The sequence below is a fragment of the Manihot esculenta genome, chromosome 12 (assembly GCF_001659605.2).
Source record: "Manihot esculenta cultivar AM560-2 chromosome 12, M.esculenta_v8, whole genome shotgun sequence".
NCBI lineage: Eukaryota > Viridiplantae > Streptophyta > Magnoliopsida > Malpighiales > Euphorbiaceae > Manihot > Manihot esculenta.
In genome coordinates, this window is record NC_035172.2 from 3,223,413 (window position 1) to 3,245,695 (window position 22,283).

Consider the following 22,283-nt stretch of genomic DNA (forward strand, 5'->3'; position numbering starts at 1 on the left):
CATGTATTTATTGAGCTGACATCATATTGTGCTCTGCAGAAAGCTCTTTGTTTGGTTGTGGACTTAGCATTGGAATCATGTACATGATGTCAGCCGAGAAAGCTGAGATCAGTGAGCTAAGCAATGCCATGGATGAGACTGCAAAAACTGTTAAAGAATTAAGAACTGAATTGTATAAAAGAAGGTCAGCCAAAGTTGCTGCTATCTCAAAAGATTTAAGCAGTAATAATGAACTAGAGTTTTATAGAGCAGGTATAGGGCACAATAATGACCCCAAAGTTATCAAAGTTTCTGGGATCCCAATGATTGATGATGTTGAATGCCCAAGGAGTGGTCTTACAGAAGAGCCAGAGCCACAGCTGCTGGAAATGGATCAACTGGAAGCAGAGCTTGCATCTGAACTACAAAAACTTCCATGGTCCTATCCTGAAGCTTCTGGTCATGAAGGAGTTGAACCAAATATGGATAAGGTGAGCCTTTTCAAAAACATGCGTGTTGTTTATTCTCTAAATTTTCTTACCAGTAAAAGTCATGCCCTTCCTGTTGGTGCATTTATCTGCCCATATAAGATATGAAACAACTTGTTTTCAGTTTTATAAAACTTTTACTTCAATCATAGGCAGAAGGTTTATTTCTTTATTTCACCTCAGTGTTTAGAGCCGTTAAAAGTTTAATATCCCTCTCATTTCATGGCAACCTGGTTAACAGGAAGCTATTACATATTGAAAAATGCATGTCATGCTTGGGTGTGCTTCCGGTAATTGTTGCTAGTTTTGACAATTACTATAATGGAAAATTGATTTCTTTTGCATTCAGGCTGCCTTTATCCTAGGAACCTACAAATCTACAATTAGGAACTCAATGATAATTGAAATAATAGTGCAACTTGAATCACACTGTAAAACATTCAGGGAAGTCATTAGCTTCATTTGTTGGGAAATTTATAAATAGGATCTGTATTTTGGATTAGTAGTTTGTTGGTGCCTTTACCAGTTGTAATGACAGTTGATACATGGGTCTTCAAAAACCTGATTCATGGTAAACTGTAGATTGTAATCTTGAGTCTGGAAGAGTGGCATGTTATAAGTTAGTGGCTTGAACACTGGATTGTCCATCTGTGACTGGCTCTAAAGATGGGGTATTCCGTAGTTTTTACTAGAAACATATTGTGCAGAATGAGATTTTTTCTGGTGGGCTTCACAAACTGGAGGGTCAGAGCAATATTTTTTGCCAATGCCATGGAGTATTGCCATCTGAACTGGATCGGAAACTGTCTCATTTGCTCATCAAACAGCAGGAAAATCAAATTGAGGAGCTAGAATCTGAATTGCATTCTGCCCAGTCCAAACTCAATGAGAAGGAAGCTGAACTCCAGGCGCTGAGGGACTGCGTAAAACTCCTGACTGAAATCGAAATCTTCCCATCAACTGTATCAGGCAAGTTTTTTCTGCCTCCATCCACTAAAGGTTGTATGTTTATGAGTTATAATATTCTTGGAAGAAAGGAACAACTCAACTATTGGTGTTTGCATGAGTTGGGATTACCATACGCTAACAAAAAGCCTTGTCATGTGAAATGTCTCTTTCTAAACCTGAGTATTGTTTCACAGATGATGAAGCTGTGACATTTGCTGAGCAAAAGTATGTGATACCAGGGATTACCTACTGCAAATCAAAGTTTGATTGAAGGAATGTGATTATCAGAAGACTTAAGCAAAAGCAAAGTGCTAGATGAAGATATAATGATCCATTGTTTCAATTGTAGGATCAAAAAGTTTAATGATTTTACATTGTATTCATATATAATAATTCTCACATACCCCATACCTATTACCATCCTAATCCTGAATACATAGGAATAGGAATAAGAAACATACAGAGATTTTTTTTAATAACAAATGCAGGAATTACCTACTGCAAATCGAAGTTTTAGTTGAAAGAATGTAATTATCAGAAGGTTAGAGACTATTTAATGAAAACTTAAGCAAAAGCAAAGTTCTAGATGCATTTTTTCTTTGAATAATAAATGAATTATCCTTTTCTAAAAGTAAAATATAGTTTGTTACCAGTGGTTAATCACCTTTTAATATTAAATTTTCTCTTAAATAGATAACCTCATCTCTCTACCAAAATTATAAAATACAATCAATCATATAGAATAAAGTCATATGTATAAAAAATAAAAAAATATTAATTAATTATCATATTTTAAAAATTCACACATCTATTTATTAAAATATATATATCTATTTATCATTTATTATTAAATTATTGTCCTACGTAGAGTCTCTCTCTGTTGCATTGCATGTCTGATCCCTTAACATGGCCAAGGCATGAATTTATTCAAATATAGAAAAAAAAAAAAATCTAAAACTAGGAAACTGTCCACCTGGCATATTGCCATATCCTCTCCTCTTCATTTCCCAGCTTCATCAAACTCTCAATTCTCTGTTTTCTCTCTCTATCTCACCCAACGGAGTATAGAGGCGCTCCACGACACAGAGGGAGAGGGAGAGAGGGACATTCTTGGAAGATGAAGATATATACAAAGCCCATATCCAGCCCGGGTCCGACCGAGAATTATCCTCCACCATTGATGAGATTTTTGAGGAGCAATGTTAGTAGCAGAAGTAGAGGCAGGTCACGTTCAAGTCCTATGTTCGTTAGGAAGAAGAATGGCGCCAATGAAACCCAAGAGCCTTCCTCCCCAAAAGTTACCTGCATAGGACAGGTTAGAGTCAAGCGTTCCAAGCAAGCCAAGACCCAACCAAGTAAAACCAAATGCTTCTGTAAATGGGTCCGAAACACCCTGTTTTTCCTTCATTCAAACAGGGCGACGCTCCGGCCAAACTGTACTTTGCTCTCATGGCGCAAGCGGGTAATGTTTTTTAAGGTCGGTGTAAGGAGAGAAAGCAAAATCCGGGAGGATTCATCAAAAGTTGAACCAAAATTTGGCAACATAAGTGAAGATGCAGGGCAAGAAAGTGAAGTGGAAGATGAGGAAAATAAGATGTATGTTTCCTACAGTATTTCACCACCAAAGAATGCGTTGTTATTGACGAGAAGCAGGTCTGCGCTGTAGCTTGCAGATTTTGGGGCTCACCTCTGGAAAGTGAAGAAACAGAACAAAACTGAGTGCAGATCAAGAGAACACAGAGAGAATTCACCCCATGTCAAAAGAAAGTCATTTTGCCGAGAAATCTGATCAAGAATCAAGATTGGATTAAGAAACTGAAGAAAAGTTAAGTTTTTTCTTTCAATGAATTTGAAGGTCCAGTCCAGTCACTTCAATTAGAGAAAATGTCAAAAATTGTAGAACTCAGAACAGAGAATGATGGCACTGTACGTCCTCTTGAGCTTCTGGAAGAATAGAAGGTTGGGTTTCACATGATTAATTTAACTAGTCTTTGTTTATTTTCATTTTGTGGGCAACTGTACTGAGTATAGTTTTTGAAACTTGGAGGTAGTGTTATTTTTGTTTTTAAGATAGTATATATGTGAAGCTGAAGGAGAGAATCTCTATGTATAAAAAGCTGAAACAATGAAATTGTTGTTATTTATGTGTTAGTATTAATCTACATGGCTCTAAAATTATTATTCTGTAAGTTTCCCCAAATTAACAAATTGGTTTTAGTTATAATTAATTTTATAGAAGTGAATTTTTTATTAAAATCACATAAAATGTAAAGTTCTATTAATTTACAAAATTTTAGGAGAATAAAAACACATTCTTCATGGAGAAAGTTTCGTATTTTTAATGTTTTTGCTTTGTGGGCATCTCAGAGTCATAGTGATTCTGATTAGTCAAATCACCTTTGGATACTCTTTGGTGGAAAGTTTTATAATGTCTTCTTCATCAGGTAAAGAGACCCACTTCATTTTTACTGGTGCAGATAAGATCAATTGATCATTATAATAACAGAGAAGTTAAAGTCAAAAGTTTCCATGATTAGAATTTATCACTGGTTGATTGAACTCAACGAACCCATCATCATTTATCATTTTTCACTGCACACATGAAAATTTTCTCTTAAACCAAACAGCTGGATTCTGTGTTGATCAGCAAAAAGTTTGGGTTAAGATAGAATTGTTTTTGTTATAGAAAAGGGTGACAATTAAGAAAGAAAAGGACTATACTGTTGGGCAGTTCAGATTCATTGTCTAGTGAATGGAAAAAACAAGATCCAGTTTGGAACTTGGACATATAATATCTTTCTTGTCGACAAAGAAAAAATCAGTGCATCTGCAAAGTGAAACTTTGGCCCATCTTTTAGGCATAAAAATGCAACTGCAACAAGTCATTTTCAGTAGTTGCATTGGCCACATCTTGCCTTTTGTATGCAAAGGCTTCTTGAAGGTGCAGTTATTAGTTAAATCTAAAATATTATTAAATGAAATGTAGTGGAAAAACTTGTAGTGTTGTATATCAATAACTTGAGACTTGATTTATTTTCCTCCATAAAAATTTCAAACTTCAAATTTTTCTAGAGTTTTCTATTACGTGATCCTTCTTGCGAGAAAATTGAGTTATTTGGGTGAAGAAGTCCTTGCATGGCTTGAAGCAGTCTCCTCCTTACCTCCTCGCACTCTTGCTGGACCTCCATCTGTCATCTCCACCACAAATGGCTTAGGGCTCTGTGATATTGGAAGGCTTCGGCAGAATGGGCATATTTGTTTGGGTCTTATATTGTTCTTTTGAGCTTTCAAGCAATGAAATCTGCAGTTATAAAAAAACAGAAAGTGTTTCACATGGCTTCTTTCAATTAGAGATAGAATTTAAGTGAGCTTAAATAGAAATTTTCAATTTTGTTTTGGATAAAAAAGCTTAAATGGTATTTGCACTTCTAAGTTAAAAGGTTATTTTTTGATATAATTAACTTGAACTGAAAAATTTCGAAATCTTTCAGATCTACAAATAACTCTAATACCAATGAATTTAAACCCATAAAGTAAAAGTTTATTTACAATATTTTCATAAACACTCTAATTAAAAAGGTGTAAAATCTATCAAAATATGGCCCTAAGCTCTAGAGGGACCTTTTCCTGGTACATAGTGGATCATCATTTCCATATCAAGGTAAGAAGATCCACCTTCATCAATTGTCCTTTTAGCCATTTCTCCAAGCTCTCTTGCTCTCTTCCTTCTCTGGGCTTTTTGCAAAATTAGGGGCGGGAGAAAACTTATTTGTGGATTTAGGGTTGGAGATAAATTATTTACGGATTTGGGGTTGGACTGCCAGGTGGCACCCGAAAAGAAAACCTGCCGCCTGTTTAACAGGCGCCAGGGCCTGGCGCCAGGCATTATTTTTTTTTTTTTAAGAATGGCCTGGCGCCACTTAGAGTGGCGCCAGGCCATTCTTTTCTTTTTTTTATTTTTTTATAAAATTATAAAATAATATTATTATATAATTAAAAAATTATTGATATTATTTAATAATAATATTACTGTATTAATTTATTAAAATAATAAAAAATTTTATCATTAAATAAATATATATAACATTATTAAATTATTTTTATATATCTAAATTATAATCGAATTGTTTTTATATATCTAATTGCAGTATAATATTAATTTTATAATTATGAAATTATAAATTACAGTAATTTTTTATTTAAAAATTAATAATAAAATTTATTCAATATTAATATATTAAAATTATAAAAAAATTATTATTATAAAAATATATAATATTATTTAATTACAACCGAAACTGCTTATATCGTTAGTACGGAAATGTCAGGACCCTTTTCACGTCAGACGGTTATTTAATTCCTTCAGCGCGCATGCGAGCAGAGTTGCGAATTGACTGGGTTTGCTGTCCTTCTTCAAGTCACATCACAAGGCTGGACTCCTCGTACTGGATCAAGACTCGCAGCCAACCCGATCTGTCCCGTGTCTGGATCAGGACCGAATATGCTGGACCGGCTAAATAAAGTGGGTTTCTGAGACCTTAGACCTATTTCACTTTTTCGGATTTAGTTTCCCCTAAAGTGATAAAAGTCCGGCAATTATCAAATTATATAATAATATATTTCATAACTCTCTAAAATATTAGGATATTAATATTATTCTGTATGACTGGATAATAGCAATTCAATAAAAATAAATTTAATTTTTATAATTTTAAATAGTTATACACTCATATATTAATTAATTAATATAATTATAATATTTTAAATAATATATAATATTATTGTTAAATAATATGAGTAATTTTTAATTATATAATAATATTATTTTATAATTTTATAAAAAAATAAAAAAAAAATAAAAAAAGAAAAGAATGGCCTGGCGCCACTTAGAGTGGCGCCAGGCCATTCTTAAAAAAAAAAAATAATGCCTGGCGCCTGTTAAACAGGCGGCAGGTTTTCTTTTCGGATGCCACCTGGCAGTCCAACCCCAAATCCGCAAATAATTTATATTCAACCCTAAATCCACAGATAATCCCACCCCTAATTTTGCAAAAAGCCCTCCTTCTCTCTTCTCCCTCTTTCTCTTTATCCCTTACTATCTCAATAGCCTTCTTTACTTGCTCTCTCTTCATCACTACTCCTCACTTGTCTTCTAATCCTCATGTAACTGCAGCCTCAACTCCTACACTCCCCCCAATTCCTAGCGCTTCCACCACCAACTTTTCATTGTAGAATTGCTCGACGAACAACGGGAAGGCAACTACTGGTACGCCGGCGGAGATGCCTTCAAGGGTTGAATTCCAACCACAGTGTGTAAAGAAAGCTCCTGTAGCAGGATGACAATATTAACACTTGAGCAGACCATCTCTAATCAGAAGCCATTGCAATACCAAGGAGGTGAAATGAAGATTGGAAATTGCTATTAATTTGCAGACTGCAGTCATGGGGTCCTGCAAATTTTTGCTGATTTACAGCGTCACATTGTGCTGATTCCCTAACAAATGTTTGCTGCATGATATCTTGTATTAGCATTTCCATGTTGACATAAGAAGAGCCCTCAGGTTCCATTGCTCCATTTGCCAACCTGCTAAGCTCTATGGCTCTTTCTCTCATTTCATCACCTTCCTCTCCTCCATCCATTAACCTCTCTATGGCCCTCTTCACATCTTTCCTTTTTACCAGCACTCCTATCTTGTCTTCTTCCCCCCCCCCCCCCCACGGCACAGGCACCTCTGTCCCAGCCCTTACACCGATCTTTAACACATCAACAACTAGCCTCTCATTCAAGAACTGGTCTCCAAAAAGTGGCCATGTAACCATTGGTTTGCCTGCACATATTCCTTCTAGTATTCAATTCCACACACAATGCGTCAAGAATCCTCCAACTGCTGCATGTGACAATATAGCTACTTGGGGAGCCCAGCCACGAATTAAAAAGCCTCTTTCTTTAATCCTTTCTTCAAAACCATCTTCTTCAATCCATTTTTCTATTTGGGTTGATTTCCCCCCTCCCCTTAGCACCCAAATGAAAGGTTTATTTGATGCTTCTAATGCTAAGCCAAGTTCTATCAACTGTGAAGTTATCAGATTGCAAAGGCTACCAAAACAAACATATAATACAGAGTCTGGTTTTTGAGAATTAAGCCACTTGAAGCATTTGTGTCCATCAACTGAGGACTTATCGCCTCTTTGGAGCTTATCCAAGTCATCTTTGTTGCTAGTGAAACTGGACCAATACACCATACCTTATCCCCTCTTGCCTCTTTGAATTCTTGGACGTAAGCTGGCTCCAACTCTTCAAAAGAATTATAAATAATCCCATAAGTCACACTTTCAGCAGCCATCAATTGCTCATTCATTATTTGCAAATTTTGATGCATGGCTTCTGGGAGCTGTTCTTTGGTTACTTCAATATGATCAGGCAAACCAGGCACCTGGAAGTATTCTGATTTACAGGTTACAGTATCAGCAATCTGGGAAGTGTATGTGCAAGCACAACACAGTAAAGCAACAGACTCCATTGAAAACAATTCTTGGAATCTGAAACTTGCTAGCGACACGACTCGTGTAAGGTAAACACATATCAGAGATTATGCAATTAGGCCTTGGTTGGATTTCTTCAAGCAATCTTTCTACTGGTTCTTGTAGCAAGTTGGTTGCAGAGACGAAATCAATGCCTAAGCCCAGTGTGGGAAGCATGTCAAGATTCTCACACCCTTTTGGCAATCCTGCTTCTTCCGATGGAAATGGGACTTTAACAAGGTGAATTTGGAGCCCAGATTCAACAGTGCGAGCAAGAGTTGAAGCAAAGCGCTTTGAATTAAGAGGTGAGGTAATTATAGTAATGATCACACCATGCTGAGCTAACAATCTGGCTATGTCAACCATAGGAATCATGTGGCCTTGAGCCATATAAGGAAATAAGATAAAATGGAGTTGGTGGGATTTCGAAGCCATGGAAATCAAGGCAAGATGACTGGCTAGATAGATTTCAAGACAACATATACAATTAATAGACATGCTTACTTAGATTGAGAGAGATTCTTTTGACAAGTTGGTGGTGGAAGAACTTATGGGAGAGACAAAAGCTTGCGGCCAATGTATATTTGTAGTATATGTTTGGATTTGATAAATAAGATTGTCTGTACTGATTCGTGTTCTGATTTCATACGCAAAACTTTTACCAAATAAGCCTGGAGTTTGGTGCGTAACAGTTCAGAATTTGTTGTCGGCAGATAGTATATAGGAGGACAAAGATGACTGAAATAGATACTGTGGGGTCATCATCTTGACAGCATCTCTGAAACAAACTCCAAAGCTTTTTTATACAACCTGTCTTCCTCACTATCAGACCCCTGTTTTTGAATGTTTTGAAACTTTAATATTGCAGCAGTAAGAAAAATTTAATTACGTAACGCTATACTGAGAATTAATATCTTTTTCATAAACTAAAAAAAAAAAGAAAAAAAAAAGTTCAAATTGGATAGTAATGAGCAAGAAAATATAAGCCTTTTGTAACCCTTTACAGTTTTTGTATAGAAGTTTTAGGCCACTGGTGGTCAGTGGATTAGGATATTGTCACAGTTGTGGGACTTGGTACCCTGCAAGCCTCAGGTTATCGGAGTGCAATAAAAACTGGAATGAGAGTGCTTCAGGTATACCACCTTATCGTGCAAAGGTGAAACCATTAGTATTAGAAGATGCACTCAAAAAAATAAAAATTTCCTATTAAAATTCACACTTATATGGAGGTGGACTCTCTTGTAGTAGGAGTGTATGTTAACAACGTGATTTGAGCATATTTTTCATATGCATCTTAATTATGCATGTTGATGAGAGGAGATTAAGAGCAAAAATTGGGAAAAGTGATCAAACTTTCCAAATTGAAAAATTAAAATAAGGAAACAAATATTTTTCATATAATGCACAATTAAAAAAATAATTTTCAGAATCTAAATTCATAATTATTTTCTTAATTACGATATAAAAAAAAGCTCATCTCTGAAACACACCCAAATAAACCAACTTTGGCAGCTCCGCCACCGGCCACCTAACTCTTCCCTCTCCCTTCCCCTACTCTTCACTTCACTCTATTCTCAACCTGCACCAACCACCACTAACCTCTCTTTTCCATTTTAAAAAGATGTGGCAATTTCTCCTTGCCGCAGCTGTAGCAGGATCTACTACTTTCTTTGCTAAGCATTTTCTTGCTCTTGCTCAGGAACGCCCTAAGGAGGAAGAAAATCCTTTTCAAGATTCGATTGCTCCTAACCATGGTAATCAGTGCGGATACGACAGTAATTTCCAGCAACCACCTGATGGGATCTCTGGGTTCTCGAGTTCTGCTTCTGCTTCTTCGTCAAGTGGTAAGAAAACTAGGATTTCCAGGAAGAAATCGGGCATCACGGGTCGCCGATTGAATTTTGGTGCGGAAAATTATAAGGCTGATAAAAGATATGGTGGTTCCGAGAAGAGTGCAAGGCGATTTGCTGTTTGCTCGAAGAAGAAGAGAACTGCCAAGAGTGTGCCTTCCAAGTATAGATCCCGTTCTTTTAAAGGTTGGTTTTTTTTTTTTCTCTCTTTTCTTTTTTATCTCCTTTTTATTGTCTTTGATTGGGCTTTTTATAAATTTAGCAGTGAAAAATTTTTTATTTGTGAATTTAGAGTTAGGATAAAAGTATTTACGGATTTGGGGTTGGGTGACAGGTGGCAGCCGAAAAGTTTGTTTGGCGCCTGTTTGACAGGCGTCAGTCCATTATTTTATTTTTTTATTTTTTTTAAATGGTCTGACGCCACTCACAATGGCGCCAGACCATTATTTTTTTAATTTTTTTTTTTTAAAAAATGACCTGGCGCCACTCAAAGTGGCGCCAGGTCTTAATTTTTTTTTAAAATTTTTTTAATTATTAAAATATTATAATTATATTAATTAATATATTATTTTTATATTATATTTTTATTATAATAATATTTTATAATATATTTTATTAATTTTAATATATTTTTATAATAATATTATAATTAAATAATATTAATTATAAATTTATTTATTTGATATTAAATATATATAAAAATATTAAATTAAATAATTAATAAAAAAATAAATTAATAAATTAGTATAAATATTTAAAAATATAAAAATTAAATTTATTTTTATTAAGCTGATATTGTGCCGCCGTACATAATTACAAAATAATATTAATTTTATGATAATATATATAATTACATAATAATATTAATTTTATAATCATAAAATAAAAATATTCAATAATAATATTAATTTTATAATCATAAAATAAAAATATTCAATAATAATATTAATTTTATAATCATAAAATAAAAATATTCAACAACTTCAGCTCCAACGCGTTCTTGAATATGGGAAATGGGAATATTCAGATATCATAAAATTAATATTTTTATTAAATAATTTAATTTAAATTATTTAATAATTTAATATTTTTAATATTATGATTATAAAATTAATATTATTTTTAATTTAATAATTTAATATTTAATATTTTTAATAATTTAATATTTTTAATATTATGATTATAAAATTAATAATTTAATATTTTTAATATTATGATTATAAAATTAATATTATTTTTAATTTAATAATTTAATATTTAATATTTTTAATAATTTAATATTTTTAATATTATGATTATAAAATTAATAATTTAATATTTTTAATTTAAATTATTTTTTTAATACAGAGACTATTAGATAATTTAATATTTTTATTTTATGATTATAAAATTAATATTATTATGTAATTATATACATTATCATAAAATTAATATTATTTTATAATTATATACGGCGGCACAATATCAACTTAATAAAAATAAATTTAATTTTTATAATTTTAAATATTTATATTAATTTATTAATTTATTTTTTTATTAATTATTTAATTTAATATTTTTATACATATTTAATATCAAATAAATAAATTTATAATTAATATTATTTAATTATAATATTATTATAAAAATATATTAAAATTAATAAAATATATTATAAAATATTATTATAATAAAAATATAATATAAAAATAATATATTAATTAATATAATTATAATATTTTAATAATTAAAAAAATTTTAAAAAAAAATTAAGGCCTGACGCCACTTTGTGTGGCGCTAGGCCATTTTTAAAAAAAAAAATTAAAAAAATAATGGTCTGGCGCTATTGTGAGTGGCGCCAGACAATTTTAAAAAATTAAAAAAGTAAAATAATGGTCTGGCGCTATTTTAAGTGGCGCCAGGCTCTGGCGTCTGTCAAACAGGCGCCAGGCTCTGGCGTCTGTCAAACAGGCGCCAAACAAGCTTTTTGTCTGCCACCTGTCACCTTAATCTCAAATTCATAAATACTTTTATTCTAACCCTAAATTCACAAATAATAAAAAGTTTTCCACCTCTAAATTTACAAAAAGCCCGAAATCAAGTGCCAATCTTCGCTGAAGTCTCACTCCGTAATCTGCTGATACAAACGATAAATTATCTGATGAAGTAAACTTGCCCAAACTGTCGAGAAAGGCAAATCTACTGCTGTTGTAGGGGAATCTGTTAGTAAGCCAGGGCGGAAGCCATGGGGTTGGCCAGTAAACACTTGTAACCTCTGAATCATCATACAGAAGTCGAAGAAGATTATCGTTGTCGAAGAACAGCTTGTAGAAACCAGAGGAAAAGTTTGTTGGTGTTCTTGAGGAGACAAGTTGCACATCTTTGTTAAATCGTTGCGAAGGAAGAAGGGTATTGGTGGGTGAATCGAAGCTTTGCCAGAGAATAACACCATTCAGACTTCGCAGAACAAGATTGCCGGTGTCAAGTAGGATGAGCTCCGTCGAGGAGAGGGAAGCTGTGTGTGTAGACCAGGCAATGGACCTAGGTCCAGCATCAGTTAAGACTAGATTACCAGTGGTTTGCAACCAGAGCTTTGAGCGAACGCCATTAACAGGAAAATCACGATTGGCCATCCAAACAATGGTGCAAGAATCTCTATTGCAAGATGGTTCTGTGAACCATATAGAGAAACAGTAAGCGTTGTCCCCGACAGGGTAAAATCGGGCAGAGAAAACTCCGGTTGGTGAAACAAGAACGCCATTGACAGAGAGAGAATAGCCTTCTTGCAATGAAGAATCAGACACTGAAGAATAAAAATGAAATATTAGAGACAGAAGGAGCAAGCAAGCATCCATAAGAGAAAATGTACGTAGGAATTATGAACAAAACGTATTAAGAGGCACAAGTCTCAAAATTATCACCGATATCCAATACTTATAGAGGGAATCAAATTAACACTTTAAATTTTAAAAATATCAAATTATAAATATAAATTATTTAAATATAAAATTAAAATAACTTTAAATTCTTAATTATTAGTAGGTAGCGATGAATTTTAATAAAAAAAGATTTTTAAAAAAAATTTAATAGATGTAATGATGTATTTTGACTTTTATAAAATGGTTTTGCACATGTCATTCATGAAACATGATATCCACGCACGAGGTCACAACTATTCCAACAACCAAAGCAGCTTGTCTTTAGTACCATAATTATAACGAAACTCATCTTATGATACAAAGTCCTTTGTTTTATTAAGAAAAAAAAATCATCAAACCTTCATGATTTATTTAAAGAAAATTATTATTTAGTTTATATATTATAAAAAATTTATTAAATTTTAAATAATAAAAAAATATTTTATTTTAAAAAATGTGAAAAATTTTATCTTATAAAGTCATATTTTGTAAACCTCATCTAAAACAGAGCGAAAAGAGGAGAACTGGGAATGGGCGTCTTGGGCAATAAACAAATGGGCTTTGGACATGAGAGTTGACACAGGCCATTAGTTTGTATTGGGCTATCGTGCATCCTCTGTATAAAAAAAAAACTGAAATTTAATAAATTGAAGCATTGATGGAGCATGCTGTGGTTCCCTGTCTGCAACGCAACCATCATTCAAACTGACAACTTCATCACTAGCCATTTGGGCTTCCTTGCAATTTACTATTCTTTGTTTTTAAGTGACCGTTACTCCAGAAGCTCATCAAAGGCTACTTCTGTTTTTAAACGAGAGCTTTCTGCATTTGAATTTGGACACATAACACCAAAAAGTGGGCTGTTTTCTTTTTCTTTGCTTTAAGTTCGTGCTGTTGCAGGACTCTTCTTCTTTTCCTAGAATTCTGAAGAACAAAACGACGCAGCATTTTGGAGCTTGCTCAAGTGAAGCCTGAAGCATTAGGAGTAGGCCATCTCTGTCTCTCTTGTTTAACAGCTTTGTGGGTAGTTTGTGTTTCAGTTGTGTTGGTTTATGGATTTTGCAGTGTACCCAAGAGTCAGGGTGAGGAAACAAGAACAAGAAGATGACACTGAGTCTGAAATTTTTCCACTAGAGATTAATGGAGATTCGAAGTTCTTGAAGGTTCTTGAATCTCTATCTGTGCTAGCCTGCTTCTCCCCTGGTACAGTTTTTCATTGCTGATAAGAACTTTCTCATGACTCTGCGTTGGATTTATTATTTGCTGGCAATTTTGTTCTAATTATTGTACTTCTTGCAGAGAAGGAGAATCAAAGTGATTCACCAGCTTTGATTGCCAGAATCACACAGCCTTATGTCCCAAACCTCACAACCGAACCAGTTTCTGCTTCTAAAGGTTGGACACTTAGCTCATTATTTTCATTTTGTTTTGCGATTTTGCTGGATCTACCTTGTAAAACCTTGGGCGCTCCTCTCTATTTGACATATTGGATGAGTTGGGTTCCCCATAAACATCTCGCATCCGATATGTTTGATATTGGGCATGAGTGAGTACGTTAAATTTTTAGGATTGGGTAAGAATCAGACACTTCTTTTCTTAAATTACTTACCCACATCCTGATTTCAATTTCTAACAGAGAATAACAAAGTTCATGGCAAAGCTCAATTGATCTCGCGTCCTCGAGCAGTCTTATCTAGTCCTGGTATCTTGTTCATAATTCATTCTTGAGCTGCTCATTCAGATTTGAATTTAGAAAGTTACACATTGTTTACTCATGAACAATGGACTGCATTATCTGCTAAGATTTTGAATTCTTTACAATTTGTTTGTCAGCAAATGATGGCATGTTTGGAAGTAGAAAAAAGGCCAATAATGAAAAGTCTTTGGCTTTGAGGAAGTGCAACTCTGAACCCAGGAAGCCAATCCAATTCCAAACCAAGGCCAAGGCCAGTGCTAGCGAGTCTAGTCAAGCTAAAGCTAAAGCAGAAAGCTCTCCGAACATGAGAAGAGGCAGCTCCAAGGGAATCTCAAGAATTGGCAGCTCAAAATTTCATGTGCAGAAACCTTCTTAAATCAGCAAAACAAGCTCCATTGCAAGCTGCTCACTATCATTATTGTGCAAGTCAGCTGCTTGGGATGTGGCACATCCCATTCGCAAAGTACGGAAATTAAGAGTTGGTAGGAAACTTTAAACAGTCAGATTTAAATAACTTTTGGATCTATGGCCAAATTATTTAATTCAATGTATTCATTAGTTTTCTGCGAGCTATTGTATATCATTTTCATTAGTTTTCTGCAAGCCTCTGAGTTTCACAGTTACATTACTTGCAGAATTTGTATCTTCTTTTTTTTTTTTTTTTTTTTTTATCATTTCTTTTGATGTATGCCAATAAACTTTTACAATTTGGCTCCCATGAAAAAATAATATACAATTTGTCTGAATTTTTATTTTTTAGGAATAAAGTTTGAGCCTATGATAGACTTTAAATTTTACATAAGTTATTATACAATTATACTCTACAATTACTTGTATAGTTGAAAACTTACAAAATTATTAATTATTTTTTGTTATTAAATATATTTCAAAATTATTATTTAATTTTTTTAATTTTTATTAGTAATTTTATAATAATAATTTATCTTATTTTATTTTAATTAAAATTATTATCGACCCATTTTTTTTAATCTATCTAATATGCACCATTTAACATTACTTTTGAAACTATCGTTAAAAAATAATTTTATTAAATACATTAGATATAAAGTATTAAAAAATAATTTAAAATAATATTTAATATAATTCAGTTTAAAAATAACAAAATTTAATCGTCTAATTTTATTAAATAATTAAAATAATATAAAATTCATTTAAAATTATAAATTCAGTTTCGTTATTCCACTTTTTTTTAAAAATTATTAATAAAATATATAATTATAAAAATAAAATACTTATACTTTAATTTATTACAATTTTATTATAAATTTTTAAATTATTATTAATTTTATTTTGAAATTCAGTGACGTCACGTGATAATTATGTTAATTTTTAATAATATAAACAACAGCATAATATAATTAAAATAATTTTAAAAAATTATATTTTAATTAATAAAAAAAATACAGATATAATTGTAATAAAATCAAAATTAAGTTATTTTTTTATCCGTAACTCAATAATTTATCTAAAAATTTATTTAAAACTTATTAATTTTACTTTTAGGATTTTTACTATGTAGTAATAATTTATTATTTGATAATATAATTAATTTTCAATATTTTTAAAATAATCAATTAATTTTAGTTATCAAAATATTATAATATATTTTTTTGTTATAAAAGAGTAGTTATTTTCCATTTGAAAGTAACCAGAAAACTTTATTATGTTGGAAAAATATGAGAAATATCTTACAATTATTTTTGAGATTATAACTAAATGTTTGAAAACTAAAAAGCTAGGTTTTCAGTTTTTTTTTTTTATTTAGAAAATTGATACATAAAAATACAAAACTCAGTTTTTCAATTTTCTTAGAATTTTTTTTGTAATTCTTTTTTTTATTTTTTTATTATATAAATTGATTCAAATAATTTTTAAATTTATTTTATATATAAGTTTTTTACTCTTATATTAATGGTCACAAACTGTAGAATTCTTTGCCTCAAATTTTGAATGTGATTTTAGGTTTAAATTATCTTATTCTACATAAATTGTTAAATTATTTATTTTTAAAAAAACATAAAATAAAAATAAATTCAAATAATGTTTCTAGACCATTCATAGTAAGAGAAAGAAATTTTTAAAATCCAAATTCAACATTCCTTAGAAAGTTAAAAAATAAATACAATCTTAATATTCAAAATCTTAATATTTTAATCTCTTTTCATTTTTATATATAGTATAAAATAAAAATATATAAATATATGAATAATTATTATATTAAAAAATTATTTAATTAATATAATTTTCTTTTATAATAAAATAAAATGTGTACCTACACTAATAATAATGATTAGTTTAACTAATATAATATATTACATATATAATTATTAGTTTAACTTAAATTAATTTAAAAAATAAATATTACTTAATAATAAAATTTAAATTAAAAAAAACATTAATCTAATCAATCCAAAATTTAATTTTTTTTTAATTGTTAACCAGTCAAAATAAAGATAAATATATTATGATCATATTCAAGTAAGGATAATTTAAAAAATCTCTTATTTCCCTCTTTCATTATAATGTATATTTTATAATTTCATTTCATAATAATATATTAAAATTATAATATCATATATGAAAAAAATAAATATAGAATTAATTCAATCAATTTTTAATTTATTATTTATATACAATAAATTAATTTATAATAATAAAATTTATAAAAATATAAAAATCTAATGAAAAATAATCAATAAAAATATAATATTATATATTAAAATGATTTAAAAAATATATATATATTTTTTAATTTTATAGCAATATATAATATTTTTTTTTACTCTTTTTTATAAAAATTTTTACTTCTAATTTATATAGAGATATAATTATTATATTGATTAATCATAAATTACATGATATTTATATTCAAAGGTAATGATAAAATTGATATGATATGAATAATTTAATCTAATTTATAGATTTTAAAGATTATAATCCAAATTTTTTTTCATATTTTACTATTAGATTTAATTAAAAATTAATTAAATTAAAATATTGAATAATAGTAAATTTAATTTTTAAATTTTTTTATTTCATTAATATTTTTAATTCTCACTAATTAAATTTAATTTCATATCTTAATTTCTACTTAAAAAATATGAATTTATTATTTTAATAATTATTTAATATTTAAACATGTTGTTTAATAATTTTAATTTTAAAATTAATTTAATTGTATTTTTATTAATTTGAATAATAAAATTATAATCTAATTTATATTCTTGTTTAAAAAATTTAAATATCAATATATTATATATATATCTTTTAAAATTTTCTTAATTAATTATAAAATTAATTTAAACAATAAAATTATTATCTATTTTAAATAATAAAATTATCAACTACAAAATAATTAAAATATAAATAAATAAAAGAGTTTAGGATATTATCATAAATTCTAATCCATTTCAAAAAAAATTATCATAAATTCTAATATTCCCGTCTTTCCACTTTTAAATATAGTATAAATAAATTAAGAAATGAGTTAATTCAAAATTAAATTAAAATAAAATTATAAAAATTTATAATAATATTATAAATTATTTTTTAATATTATCAACTTTAATTTTAGAATAAATAATAAAAAAATCTTAATCTTAATAAAATTTATAATTGATCCTTAAATTTAAAAAAATTATCAATTAAACTTTAAATTTTTAAATTATAAATAATTGTATAATAAATTCTATTGTAACAATGTGACGTGATAATTTTTGTTAGTCTCCGATCGAAAATTTAACGTCGAATAAAAATATAAAATTTAATTGGTGAGAAAATAATTATAAAAATAAAAAAATAATAATTTTTTTATTATTTCTTATTGATGACTGCTGAATTCCTTCACCCCGGACCAGGGGCTTGACCACAGCCCAAGGCCCATGACGTAGAGGCCCACACACACCTGATATATATAACAAGCCTGGCTCATCCAACCTTCAAAGCCGGGCTCGACCCATCTTCCTCACTCAAGCCGGCCCGGCCCGCACGAAGCAGGCCCTCTCCGCTCAGACTTAGCATCCGGCCCAACTCTCAGCCCAGTCCAGGATCCAGAATAATATTCACTAGACAGCTTGGCATATCCGCTCGAACGTACGCACGAGGAGAATCAGAGGCCGTTATGCATGGAGCAGGCGGCTGATACCCTAGTACCTCCGAATCCGCATGGCAGAGACGCGTGGCCCAATCCTGGAGAGACCTTTACACGTCACCAGCAAGCAAGATAATGTATAAAAGAGGAGTTCCCTCCTCAGAAAGCTTAGGCCTTATTCAGTAATACGAAACCCTTGTAAAACCCTATTCTATTGGATCTCAGATCATCAATTGGCGCCGTCTGTGGGAAGGATTAGAGATAGGTCTGGTACCTGGCAATAATTCAATTTCAAACCCTATCTCCCTTTCAGGTGGTAGTCCTGGCAAATCGTCTGGGAACACATCGAGAAACTCTTGGACTACTGGTACTGTGGCTGGTTCCCTCACCTGACTGTCTAGCTCTCTCACATGAGCTAGAAACCCCTGACAACCCCTCCTAAGCAAACGACGAGCCTGAAGGGCTGAAATCATACCTCTGGGTGTACCTCTCCTGTCTCCTCTGAAGACACACTCTGACCCATCCTGGTCTCTGAGACTCACTAGCTTCTCTCGACAGTCCAACGTAGCACTATATGTAGATAACCAATCCATCCCTAGAATGACATCAAAATCCGTCAAATCTAGAACCACAAGGTCAGCTGGAAGGCATCTACCCTCTATAAACACTGGACTGAAACGACAGACTGACACTGCCACTGATGGGTCACATCTAGGTCCACTGACCCAGAGAGGATACTCTAACTCAGAACTGATCAAACCCAATCGCTCTATGGCTCTCGAAGCAATAAAGGAATGAGAAGCACCGGGGTCCATCAAAGCATACACATCTGAACACCCAATGATGAGATTACCTGACACCACTGTGTTCGACGTGTTAGCCTCCTCCTGTGTCACTGTGAAAATCCGTGCTGGGGCTACCGGATTTCCACCTCGGGAACCTGCTGCTGAAGTAGAGGCTACCCCTCTCCCTCTACCTCTACCACTAGTCTGAGGCATGACTGGAGCTGCTGGCCGTACAACTGGCTGTACCACACTGCCTGAACTCATCTGCTGGGATGGTGCAAAAGTCATCTGCGGACAATCCCGAGCAATATGCCCTTCCTGTCCACATCGAAAACAAGCTGTAGATCCCAACCGACAAACTCCTCCATGTGGTTTTCCGCATCTTCTGCAGACTGGAGCTGTGCCAGAGCTTGAAGCCCCTTATAATCAGCCTTTAAGGCCTCATGTTGGCGCTGGATCTCGGTTTTTTGGCCAACAGCCTCATCCCTCTCCTGAAGGGCCGTCGTCATAGAGGACAACTATTTTACAACCTCTACACAACGAGTCTCCACTTCAGCTGCCCTCTCATCAGACTCCTGAAGAACTCGGCGTGTACGAGATAGCTCTGACTCCAGGGCTTTGCTATGCTCTGCCGCCTCCATTGCTTTGTCCTCAGCTCTTTTAGAAGCCTCCTGGGCCGAATGCAACTCCACTCGGAGCGTTTGGATCTGCTCCCGGGCGGCTGCCAGGTGGCCCCTCGCGTCGCTGGTGGCAGTCAGGTTCTCATCACGACGCGCTTCCTCGATCCGGCGGTCCACGGACTCCCGGAGAGAGCGATCACGGGCATCCACCTCCATAACCAGGCCTAACACCTAGGACGGCAGAACAATTGTCAAGAAAAGGCACAAAGCAAACTCAAAAGACAGGTAAAAACATAACTTACCATCAGCAGCATTTCTCCAATTGTGGTTCCGAGCTCCTCACGAGAGCGAGATTGGAAGGACACCTGTTCCTTGGTAGAACTGGCCAACTGACCAGTCAGGGCCAGCAGACGAGGATCCGAAGCCTCTGTTATCCCGCCGAACATCCGTTCCCGGAGAAGTGCGGCAACAGCGGAGGCCGGAGACTCCGAGGAAATGCTTGACAAGTCCAGAATGTTGTCAGTAGGGGACGACGAAGGAACAGCAGAAACGCCCTTCCCTTTCCCAATGGGAGGAAGAGGTGGGGAAGGACCCACAGCAGTCCGGGATTTTTTCCGAGCAGGAGATGGGACAGGCGTTTCAGGCGAGGTCGGGCGCTTGCACCCAGTCCTTGAGGGGACACCTTCAGATCCCTCAGGCTCAGTCCTCGCAGGGGCAGGGGCACCTTCACCAGAAACCTCTGGGCTTTGATCCTCTAGGAGGATGACCTCCATCCCTATCCCAGAGGCCTCCTTCTCGTCAACAGGGGACTTTAGTTTCCCCCCTAACACTTCCTCAGCAGAATGGACGGCACCCTGCCCCCCTTGTTCAGTAACAGCTAGGGAAGTTTCCCTCACGACCTCTGAAGTTGAGCTCGACCCACCTTGGCCAGATGTCCGAGCTGATTTAATGCTGCGAGAGCTCGGCTTGGAAGCCCGAGCAGAGGCTTTGACAAGAGATCGGCTGATCTTCTTGGAAGAAGCGGCTTGAGCCAGCTCTGCAGCAACCTCAGTTACAGAGCGCCCATCCCCAAAGGCGTCAAAAATCGCATGCATGTTCTCTCGAGACAGTTCAAAATTCTTGGGGAATTTGATGCTATCCATTCTAACCTCGGAAGCTGCGAGAAACAAGAAGTTATAAAGAGTCAGCATACTTCCTGATATCATGGGCAAAGAAAAAAAAAAAAAATAGAATAACCGAACAAAGCACTATACCCGTGTCCTGGATATCCCTAAGGTTTGACGCAGACATACACTTCTCGACATCATACTTCCTCTCAACGGAAGTCAGTCGAAGCAACCTGACCTGCTCAATAAGACTCAATTCAGGCAGATCGTTGCAGCCCGGAAAGATCTCCCCCCACCTCAGATCCACATCCCACGATCGGCAGGACCCTAATTTCAACTCCGCCACAAGGAAATTCTCTACCCATCCCTTTATAGAATCCTTGTAGCCCGTCAGAATAGACAGCCCATTACGGGGGACAAGTAATAGAAATTTTGCTTCGCCCTGACCAGGCGGAAAAAGGTGACAAACAGACAGGCCGTAGGAGCAAAACCCCAACCCAGACAGATAGACTCGAAACAAGACATGAATAAAATGGAATTTGGAGACAACATTCGAGGAGTTACCCCAAAGTATTCAAAAACCTCAACAAAGAAAGGAGTAAAAGGAAGCGGTAGACCAAATTCTCTCTGCTTCAGGAAAAACACTATACTACGAACCTCTTGGGGATCTACTAAACCAGGAGGGCGAGGGTAAGGAAGAACTATCCTCTCATTTGGAAGAGGTGCTCGGATAAGATACAACGGAGTGTCTAAAAGCCTCCGGGAAATGTGATTAGTTATGTTGGAAGGGGTAATATGCGACTCAAGGTCAAAAACATCAGGAAGCTTTAAACTTGCCATAGAAGAACAAGGAAGCGTACCTGAGAACACGATGGGATGAAAGAAGAAACGTAGAAGGAATTGCAGGGAGATAGAGAGCAACCAAGCGCTAGTTCTTCAAAGGACAGAAGGAATTCGAAAAGAAAGAAAGAAAGGCTATTATGAGGCAAAGCGTCGATACTGAACAGTTTTGTCTTGGAGCAGTGCGATCATTAATTGTTCTCGAAGTTTACCCTCTTGACGGTTAGGTAACAACCGGCGAGACGGTAAAGGGGCAAAAGGATGATCGCTGGGCTTCTTTACATTTATCAAAGGCCAAGTATATGATGACAGTCCATCATTTAAGAGCCCATTTGCCACCCACATAATACAGGCCCAACCCATCAGTCAGAGCAACTTAGCCTACTACTTCACCATCCCTATGGTAAATGCCGAGGACACAGAGGGGCAAGTTATGAAAAG

General features: G+C 33.7%; 4 protein-coding genes and 1 pseudogene across 5 annotated transcripts in view; 3 read left to right on the forward strand and 2 right to left on the reverse strand.

The window, feature by feature from the left end:
- Positions 1–1,686, forward strand: part of LOC122721367 — a 13,145-nt gene extending 11,459 nt beyond the window's left edge. Inside the window, exons 2-4 of the mRNA XM_043948953.1 lie at positions 40–470; positions 1,175–1,436; positions 1,610–1,686. Of these exons, the coding sequence (XP_043804888.1) occupies positions 40–470; positions 1,175–1,436; positions 1,610–1,686 (770 nt within the window). The remainder of the gene's footprint in view (positions 1–39; positions 471–1,174; positions 1,437–1,609) is intronic.
- Positions 1,687–2,595: 909 nt separating this feature from the next.
- LOC122721368 lies at positions 2,596–3,081 on the forward strand. The gene has a single exon (XM_043948954.1). It carries the CDS (start codon positions 2,596–2,598, stop codon positions 3,079–3,081), a length of 486 nt encoding a protein of 161 aa, XP_043804889.1.
- Positions 3,082–6,480: 3,399 nt separating this feature from the next.
- On the reverse strand, positions 6,481–8,729 carry LOC110627772 (annotated as a pseudogene).
- Positions 8,730–11,701: 2,972 nt separating this feature from the next.
- LOC110628393 (putative receptor protein kinase ZmPK1) lies at positions 11,702–13,412 on the reverse strand. Its single transcript, XM_021775038.1, has 3 exons — positions 13,379–13,412; positions 11,851–12,569; positions 11,702–11,764 (listed from the first exon to the last, which is right to left on the reverse strand). The coding sequence occupies exons 1-3, from the start codon at positions 13,410–13,412 to the stop codon at positions 11,702–11,704; spliced, it is 816 nt and encodes a 271-aa protein (XP_021630730.1).
- LOC110628801 lies at positions 13,368–14,983 on the forward strand. Of its 2 annotated transcripts, XM_021775607.2 has the most exons (5): positions 13,371–13,669; positions 13,750–13,887; positions 13,984–14,079; positions 14,321–14,386; positions 14,518–14,983. In XM_021775607.2, coding segments are annotated over exons 1-5 (540 nt in total). In that variant the 5' UTR covers positions 13,371–13,668; the 3' UTR covers positions 14,757–14,983. The 2 variants fall into 2 exon arrangements, with proteins under 2 accessions (XP_021631298.2, XP_021631299.2); XM_021775606.2 differs by having other exon boundaries at positions 13,368–13,887.
- Positions 14,984–22,283: the final 7,300 nt, after the last annotated feature.

What these genes read in the sequence shown, in the direction of transcription:
- LOC122721368 (XM_043948954.1), top strand. Translation starts at nt 2,596, where the DNA reads ATGAGATTTTTGAGGAGCAATGTTAGTAGCAGAAGTAGAGGCAGGTCA.
- LOC110628393 (XM_021775038.1), bottom strand. Translation starts at nt 13,412, where the DNA reads ATGGCTAGTGATGAAGTTGTCAGTTTGAATGATG. An exon ending in AGTTGTCAGTTTGAATGATG is followed by an intron (nt 12,570 to 13,378) that starts GTTGCGTTGCAG and finishes TTTATTCTTCAG; the next exon opens with TGTCTGATTCTTCATTGCAA. An exon ending in CACTTGATTTCGGGCTTTTT is followed by an intron (nt 11,765 to 11,850) that starts GTAAATTTAGAG and finishes TTAAGGTGACAG; the next exon opens with GTGGCAGACAAAAAGCTTGT.
- LOC110628801 (XM_021775606.2), top strand. Translation starts at nt 13,737, where the DNA reads ATGGATTTTGCAGTGTACCCAAGAGTCAGGGTGAGGAAACAAGAACAA. An exon ending in ACCAGTTTCTGCTTCTAAAG is followed by an intron (nt 14,080 to 14,320) that starts GTTGGACACTTA and finishes AATTTCTAACAG; the next exon opens with AGAATAACAAAGTTCATGGC. An exon ending in AGCAGTCTTATCTAGTCCTG is followed by an intron (nt 14,387 to 14,517) that starts GTATCTTGTTCA and finishes TTTGTTTGTCAG; the next exon opens with CAAATGATGGCATGTTTGGA.